The sequence below is a fragment of the Phalaenopsis equestris genome, unplaced genomic scaffold (genome assembly GCF_001263595.1).
Source record: "Phalaenopsis equestris unplaced genomic scaffold, ASM126359v1 Scaffold000482, whole genome shotgun sequence".
Taxonomy (NCBI): Eukaryota; Viridiplantae; Streptophyta; class Magnoliopsida; order Asparagales; family Orchidaceae; genus Phalaenopsis; species Phalaenopsis equestris.
In genome coordinates this window covers 135552-144866 of record NW_018164923.1, presented here as the reverse complement: position 1 = coordinate 144866, position 9315 = coordinate 135552, and the positions used below count along the sequence as shown (strand labels likewise).

At 35.5% G+C, this 9315-nt stretch overlaps 1 protein-coding gene across 1 annotated transcript; it reads left to right on the top strand.

Moving 5' to 3' along the window:
* Positions 1-7532: 7532 nt before the first annotated feature.
* LOC110028025 (IRK-interacting protein-like) lies at positions 7533-9027 on the top strand. Its single transcript, XM_020729724.1, has one exon. The coding sequence runs from the start codon at positions 7629-7631 to the stop codon at positions 8961-8963; it is 1335 nt and encodes a 444-aa protein (XP_020585383.1). The 5' UTR covers positions 7533-7628; the 3' UTR covers positions 8964-9027.
* Positions 9028-9315: the final 288 nt, after the last annotated feature.

Here is a 9315-nt window from a genome sequence, read left to right as displayed (position 1 = left end):
TTTTACCCCCAAAGCGAGAAAAACGTGGGAGCTCAAAAGTGAGAGCCGGTATCCTCCCAGCGTAGCCGCAGATTCAATAAACAAGCGTAGGATTAGTCAATGTTCTTTATGTCTGGACCAAAGGGTAAAGAATAGGTATGCTCCTATTTGGCACAATATAATTTGAACTAGTTCACTTTATCTATTAACTATAATTTCTTGACAAGGAGAATGCTGTTTTCTTATATATTGAATATCACATTTGAACCTTCATTATTATAATTAGTTATTTAATAGTTATTAAAATTACATATTAATTTCAATTGCCTATTAGTGACAGATAAGCAAATTGAACTTCGTTGTTGTGATTAAAGTATTGCTTTTCTAAAGTCTTAGTTCGTAGTTCTAATCTTACTCCCTGTGGGATTGATATCTAGGACTCCATTAGAGCCCTATATTACTTGAGCAATACGTATACTTGCGTTGATTAGTGTGACTTTACAATTATTGAATATTTATTACGTCCATATTTATCGAATCTATAACTATTATTACGTTTTGGTACAGTTGCTAAGGAATTAAATCTTTTAGCAACAGTATTAAATACTTATATTTTTAAGCATATATAAAGTCGCGGTCAAGGCACCTCTTGGAGAACTGACCTTGGGCTCTATTTAGGGCCGAATTTCATCAAAAAAAGCGCTCCTCTACGTTTTCACTCCTGTACTTTCATTTTTCACACATCATTCCATTCAACTTCCATATTGGAGTCAATTAGTGATTTTGTTTTCATAGTTTAGAGTTTTTGTGGTGAGATTTAGTGTGAAACTTTCTGTAAGAGTGTTGGAGAAGGAGAAAAATGAGAGATATCTTCTTCCTGCATTTCTAAGAAAAGGCTACAAAGGATTTGCTTTGAGAAAGAGTTTTCAGATAAATATTGTTTGTTTATCAGTGTTGTATGAACTTTCTTTTATATATGAAATTTGTGTTTTGTTATTTCTTTCTCATGAAGTTTGAGTAGTTCTCTCTATCTTTCTCCCTACTCTGAGATATGGTGAAATGAAACGATAATATGAATGTGCCAATATTAAATTTTAAAATAAATTTTGATGAGTAAAATAGAGAGACTCTAAATATAATCAATTTTAATCAAACCCTAAAGTTGATCTATAATCAACCTCAATCAACAACATTCATATATTATCATTTTCTATTGTGAGATTATTGTAGGGATATAACTTCATTTGAAAAGTTACATGATATTTTGTGTCACATTAAAAAAATCTTGCAAATAAGATTGACAATCATTTGAAATAATTTTTTCCTTTAAATTCCTTAGTCCAACTTCCCATGCATGAATAGTACTTTCTCACTAACCCTAACACAATTAATTTCTCCACATGCTATTTTAGTGAACCAAATTATATTTTGTAAATTACATAATATTTATAATTGCATATGGGGAGCACACAAAAAAGTTTGGTGGTCACTAGACACTGTTTTTATGTTTAATTGAGTACTTAGGGTTTTCATGCATGAATAGTGTCTGCATATAAAATTTCTTCAACGAGTCATTATTTTTCAAAACGGACTTTGTCATTGCATCTATATTCTCAAAACCATTTAAATAAGCCTCTCAACCCCCTAAATCCATCTCTGCATGGAGGCATGGTGAGTCAACAATAACTTAAAGAACAAACAAAAATTTTGATAACAAAAGGATAATTTGTCCACAACTAACTCAAAATGACCTCAAGATGAGTTTGTGCTTCTATTAAAGTTTCTCTAATTTAATAATCTTTTAATTCATTCCAATAAAATCAATCAAAACTCCTAACTCAAAATCTGTTAACTTTCTCTCTCATAGGGTTTATGCATACTTTGACATGAAATATCTTGACATGGAGTTTGTTTTTGATTGAAACCACTTTCACCACAAAATTCCTTACATATTTATCTGCCCAACGAGCATAATTTGAAATTTTTCCATGACCACCTTGTAACTACACTTGCACTTAAATTAGTCATATACTGAGCTAGACACCTCCTTTTTCAAAATAATTTGGACCATTAAATTCTTTGTTTCATCATTTTTAAAATGACATGTATTTGTATTTTGGCAAACTATCCTAACCAACTTGAAAAATACCAAAATACCTTTTGCTTTTTCTAATATTCCCTCAATACTCTCTTCAAGCTATTCATTCATTTTTAACTTCCCCAATCCAACCCTTCACTCATCCTCCTTACCAATCCACCCCCACTCCTCTTATTCGTCCACCTGATAAATCTGCCCCCCATCCCTCCCTCTCGTATCACTTCATTAAATCCTCAATCTTCATCGCCCCTTCCCCGCATCAAATCCAAGCCATACACTCTTCCAGCACATCATAAATCGTTCCCCCAACTCTCCTTTAACTCCATCCCAATACCAAGTCCTCCCCACCCTCTTATTCTCTCTCCTCCCTCTCACTTACCCTCTCCCTCTCTATTTAACCCTCTTCCCAATGCCATCTCCTCTCTACTGCACAACTCGAGAAGGACAACAAACAAAGAAAGGAAGATCAAGTAAGAGAAGAACATTAAGGAACCAATGATAACTTTCATTAAAGCAAGGAAGAGCACCAAAAAAATGGAAAATAATTTTGCAAAACAAAACCTACTCTTTCAATTTAATTAGTGCATGGTGAGATTCATGGGAATTTTCTCTCTTTTTTTTGAATTATAGGAATCATGTTTTCTTTGTTCTTACATATTCAATTTAATTATTGCATTACATTGACCATGTTTTTTTTTTCTTCTCATTTCAAATTTGTTGTGCACGATGTAATTATTTTTATTTGTTGATCGATCTTCCATTTTTTTCACATGGTAGGGATTATGTTTATTTGGTTTTGTATTATCTATAGTCCATCTTTTACCCTCTTTTTTGTCATGGTTGATCCATCACCTCCCTCTTTTCTTGTTTTCTCACAACTTCCACACAAACTAAATCCACACATTTCACTTATTCATCTTCTACCCAAAATTTTCCCCTTACTTGACCCACAAACCCAATCCTTAAATCTAACACTACCTAAAAAAATTAAACCCATCAAACTCATCTGAACTGACAGGTAATGCCACCTGAAGACCATACCTTAATTTACACTCTAACCTTAACGCATTAATTGCTACACCCAAAAATATAACTCACTAATTCACACCCTAACTAACTAAAATATCCCATACCAAAAATATCTTTAGCTAAATTGAATAGTGCTTAGAATACTTCTATTGTTCAGATAACTTTAAAGGAGAACCTTTTAAGCCAAAAACCTATATGCCGCCATTTTGTGGATGGTGATAGAAACACAAAGTATTTTCATGTTTTTATTAATAGGGGGAAGAATAGAAATGCATTTCTAAAAGTGCAGAACCACCAAGGTGAATGGGAAATTGAAAAAAGTGAAATTCTCTATAATGGGATCTCTTATTTTCAGGATATTTTTTTTGTTAACCACCACGGTGCCCAACAAGTTAACACCATCTTTTCTAAAATAATAGGAACTTTGTTTCCAGCCTTTAGCTCTTTGAATTACTTACTGAGTTGGATATGTTCTTGGTTGTGGATGATATTAAAAATATTAAAACAATTGACCTTGATGGCTTTGGGGCTATCTTCTACAAACTCTGTTGGGAAGTCACTAAACCTAATATTATTGTTGTCAAGGATTTATTTAGAGATCATGATCTTCACAAGCACTTTATGTTTTTCTTCATTGCATTTATTTCTTAAATTTAGCCACCTAATTTTTGGACTGGTTTCAGAACTATCAGCTTGTCTACTGTGGTCCCTAAAATCCTAAGCATGAAAACTATGTCAGGGCTCCAACCTCACCTCCATAAAGTGGTCATTCCTTGCCAAGCAACATTCATTAAAGGTAAAAATATTAGTGATAATATTCTTATTTCTCTTGAATTGATATTGCACCTCGATAAAATGTTTATGTGGTAAAATGATGTTGAAGATGGATATAAAAAAAACCTAAGAAACTATATATTGGGACTTTATTACTCAGGTTATTCATCATATGAGTTTCAATGCAGCCTTGTGTTCCTTAATTCCGTTGTTACTTAATGAAATCTATTAATTAATATTTTTAATGGTAGGAAGCATGGTTACTTCAATGCATCAAGGGGTATAAAAAAGGTGACCTTCTATCTCTTACTCTCTTAATCCTTGCTTTTGACTATCTAGAACTTTAGAGAAGCTGACCTCCAACAACCTCAGCTTGATCTATAGTACTAAAGGAAACTTAAAATACTCTTATCTAGCATATGCTAATGATTTTATTGTCTTTGCAAGAGTTAACAGAACTATTGTTAAGCTATGTGACCAATTTGCTCATATTAAAGTTGTGTCTGGAATGATTTTTGATGCGAGTAAATGCATGTTTTATGTTGGTAAAAATGTTCCTATCACTAAGAGAGAGCGGATTTTTTATTTCATTCATTGTGCTAAAGCTTCCTTAGCAATTTCTTATATTGGTTTCGTGTTTGCTAAGGGGAGAAGGAAATGCCATATATATGAGAAGATCTCAAAAAATTTTTCTACCAAGCACCATTCTTGGGAAAACATTTTCATCTTTAAGAGTATAAAATCACATTGTTTAAAAGTGCTCTCACTACGATACCTCTATATTGTATGCAATTTTCAAAATGCCTTCATCTATTTTGTAAGGATTAGAGAGGTTGATTAATAAATTTTTGTGGGAACGCAAGAGCTCAAGCCTCCATTGTGTCAATTGGAAAATAATATGTAAGCCTATCATTCCTGGTGGTCTTGGTTTCAGGTCATTGTAGGAATCTATGAGAATCAATTTTATGAAGCTTTGGCTTAATTATAGGTTTGGTGACTCTATTTGGTCTGACCTTACGAGGAGTAAATATTGTGGCCAATCTCATCCTTCGTCTTATAGTTTGCATAATATTATTTCTATCATTTGGAAGGAAATATGCAAATATTGAGTTGAATCAGAAGAGTTATTTACTTGGGAGTTAGGGGTTGGAAAAGTCTATTTGGTTTGATGATTGGTCATCAGTTAGTGCTCTTGCTGAGCCTTATGAGTTGAATCAGAAGAGTCATATGGACCTTAGTGTTACAGTGGTTGAATGTTGGATTAAGGGTAGATGGGATGCTCTAAAAGTGAGAAATTTGGTGTCTCAAAATGATTCTTAATTAATTTTCAAAATTCATTTTGATCACAACAACATGTATTTTAAATTTGTAAGGGTGGTGCTAATATATGTTCGTCCAAGATTATTGCACTTTCTTTTCAACAACCTGTTGTGCCTCTGATCTTTAAGTTTCCTTAGAACTCTCTAGTTAAACCTTCCATTTCCTTCTTTGCTTTAAGGATAATGCACTTATTTATACCTACTATTGACATCTTTAAGCTTAAAGGCATTAGATTCCCTTCTTTTGCTTTTGTACAAATGTGTTGTGGAGTCTCTTTCTCACATTTTTTTTTTTATTTTGTATGTATGCCATAAATATTTGAAGATGCCTTACTAATTTGTTGTAGTTGGACTTACATATGAGAAGATATCAATAAATCATCAATTGTTTGCTGGACTGGTCTCACCATTTAACAAGTTTTTAAAATCTTGCATATTTAAGTTTGTTGGTTCATTTCGATGGTACGAATGGCTTGAAGGATGATGACCATGGGGAGAGATCTACAACAACATTCTGTCACCTCATCTCCCATTTTTAGAAAGTCATCATGTATGGTGGCATTCAGGCTAGATTTTTGCATGCACTTCATGCACTTTCAAATAACTTCACTACATCAATTCAGGCAAACACTTATTTATGTAAGCTAGTTTTTTGGAGTAATCCTACGCCAAAAGTCAATATAGATAAGAGTTTCTCTGATTTTGCTGCTGGATTTTGGTGAGTCTTTAGGGATCATCTGGGTAAATTTTTTATCATTTTTTAGCTCCATGTGTTGTTGTATCTCCACTACATGCTGAGGCTGAGGGAGTCCTAGCTGCTTTCTGGCTTGCTATAGTCTTTGATTGAAACAACATTATTGTGGAGATGGAATCTATGATTCCATGGAAGTGCTGCTCTTCATTGTTCTTCGAACATTAGCATATCAACCTTCATATCAAGCAAATTGCTTAGCTTTCCTGTTCTCTGATGTTGCAATTGAATTACATATATAGGAAAGGAAATGAGCCTGCAGGTTACCTTACAAAGTTTGCTCCTTCATCTCAAAGGGCCTTCCTTGATACTTCTCCTCCTATTGACCAGTTTTTTTTTTCTCTAAAGTCGTATGGGCTTAACATTCCATATGTTAGAACCCCTCTTTTGCTGTGTAACTTTTCACTCTTCAATATATATATATATATATATATATCTTAAAAATAAATAAAAATGAAGGCTAGGTAACTATTAATAATACTAGTAACCAACTCTAAAATAAAATAATATTCGAGCATAAAATTGCTAATTGTCATCATTAGTCAAATATATGTATTAATAATAGAATAAAAAAACTTTTATTTATATATAAATAAAAATTATATAAAGAAATATAATTTAGATTTTTTTCTTAGTATTATATTTATGGTCCTTGGGGATGTTTATCTTATTATAGCATTTTTTTTATTGCATTCAAGCTATAGAAAATTGTAGGGCTTCCTTGAGAAGTCTTCATATTCATGATTTAGATAATAAATATTCCATGCAAAATGACATAACAATCCATTGAATGATTCTTTGCTACAGTTTTTATCATCAAATCACACAACTAAGCCACACACTAATGATATTGACTCATAGGATCAACTACTTCTTTTAGTATCTACGACTGCTCTTTTACTTCCAAAATGGCCATTTATGTATTGTTGAAACTTCATTACTACCACCACATTAAATATAAAGAAACATGTAAGGAATATGCACTTTTCAAACTTCTCATTAACAAAATAAAAAATTCCTCTTATGTGTTTAAGAGAATGATTGGCTATTTGATTTGGAAATATTATTGTTTGAGCTCACATATTTTAGTTTCTTGAAATACAAAATACAATGGATATTAGTGTAAAACATGCACCTAAATCGTCAATTATGCTTTTTATACTTTGATTTAAACCCATCTAATTTTAAATTCATGTGATTTTTTTCTTTTTGAGTTACCTCATGAAATCACAAAATCCTAATCATAAATTTTTTAAATTATAAAGCATGAGCCATATAAGTTCCTAATAATCTTGACCAAAATAATTAACTCTTTTAAGATTTAGAAGATCCATCAAATTTGGTGTAATTCCAACTAAAATTTATTAAGAATATCACTAAACACTTATAAACTAAAAAACAAATGAGTATTAAAGAAAAATTAAGTCAATTTCAAATTTGCAGATGTGATTCACATTGCACCACAAGGAAACTTGTGGAGATATAACCCACAATGTCCTATAAGGCGCTTAACTAATGGAGAAAGAATCCAACGGTCCTATTCCAATAAAATAAAAAATAATTGAATGAGATTCTCTCGCTTTTAAAAGGCCCAGCTCCAACGTCGTCCTATCTCTTAGACCCGGACGCTTTGCCCTAGGGCTCCCCTCTGTTTTCGTTCCATTTTTCATCTCCTAAAATGGATTATAGCATCTCGGCGCCGGCGCCGCCCATTGGCCTCGCCGTTCTCTCAAAAACTTTCACCAAGCTCCTCCGCTTCCGCCATGACAACTTCAACTCAAGCACAACTGCCCCCATCACTGCCAAGGAAGAATCCCTTTACAATAACAAACATTCCAGCGACATCTCCCAACACGGCCAGAAAGAAATAGAATCAGTTGCAGCGAAAATCTTCGCTGGAGTATCTGCAGTCAAGGCCGCGTACGCCCAGCTCCAGCTCGCCCAAACACCTTACGACCCCGATGCCATTCAATCCGCTGACCAAGCCATTGTCACCGAGCTCAAGCGGCTTTCTGTTCTGAAACAGAGCTTTCTAAACAGAGCAGAGCACAGCCGGACCTCAAAAGGAGCTCAGCCAGAGCTCTCCTCCCAGGTCCAGGAGCAGCGTAACCTTCTCAAAACCTATAAAATCACCACCACGAAGTTGGAATCCGAGCTACGGTCTAAAGACTCCGAAGTCCTTTACCTCCAATCGGAGCTTCGCGCAGCTGAAAAGCGGTGTCGGGTTCTGGAAGCCCGACTCAGGCCCGGCCGTACCCTTGCCGCATTAGATGAGCTTCATCTAACCGGCCTCAACCCCACCCACTTCCTCACCCTCCTCCGCTCTGCGGTCAAATCCATACGTTCCTTTGTCAAAATCATGACCCTCGAAATGGAATCCGCCGGGTGGAACCTTGACGCTGCGGCTAGCGCGATCCAACCGGATCTTCTTGGCCACTGTAATTTAAAAAACAGAGTCTTTGCCTTCGAGTCTTATGTCTCGCGGTTAATGTTCTCTGATTTCCAGAACCCCGACTTTAGCCTCGGAGGACCCGTACGTGATCGCCAGGGGTTTTTCGCCGAGTTTAGCGAGCTTAAATTTTTGAAGCCAAAACAGTGCATTGATACAAAAATCCAATTTGAGAAGTTTTGCAGGGTGAAGTATTTGAGATTGGTGCATCCGAAGATGGAAGCTTCGTTCTTTGGTGACCAGGAGCAACAGGTGGCGTTGAGCTCCAGCCAAGGGATCCTTGAGACGGATTTCTTCGAGGGTTTCTCGGAAATGGCGAGGCGAGTTTGGCTTCTTCATTGCTTGTTCTTTTCTTTCGGAACAGGAGAGAAAGCAGCCATCTTTGAGGTCAAGAAGGGGAGCCGGTTCTCGGAGGTGTATATGGAGAGCGTTGCAGAGGTGGAACTTGGTGCTGATCGCCGTCCGGCTGTGGGTTTCACGGTGGTACCGGGGTTTAAGGTGGGGAAGACGGTGATTCAGTGCAGAGTGTATCTGATAGCTAGCAGCAGCATACAGAAGGACTGAACGGTGGGGATATCACATCATTGGTTTGCGGGCCCGATGCTTGTCCTCCGATGTGTTGGTTCCGTCTTGGTTGGCCCACTGCGTACATTTTTAAAAGAACTCGTCGGTGAAACCCGCTCCGAGTCCTAGGGTTTATATGTATAGCGTCACGCTTCAGATAAATTTGTAAGGACTAATGAAGAAATGCTAGTATTTAATCTTTAAACTATGCCTTTTAATTAGTAATCGAGCTTGTATGATTCCGTCAGACGGTGACAGGATGTGTTGATCTGTCATGTAGATTCATTTGCGATGTTTGGTGAATAATTTGTCCGCCCAAAAACATATTATTTTTGGTCAACAAACCAACCAA

What these genes read in the sequence shown, in the direction of transcription:
- LOC110028025 (XM_020729724.1), top strand. Translation starts at nt 7,629, where the DNA reads ATGGATTATAGCATCTCGGCGCCGGCGCCGCCCATTGGCCTCGCCGTT.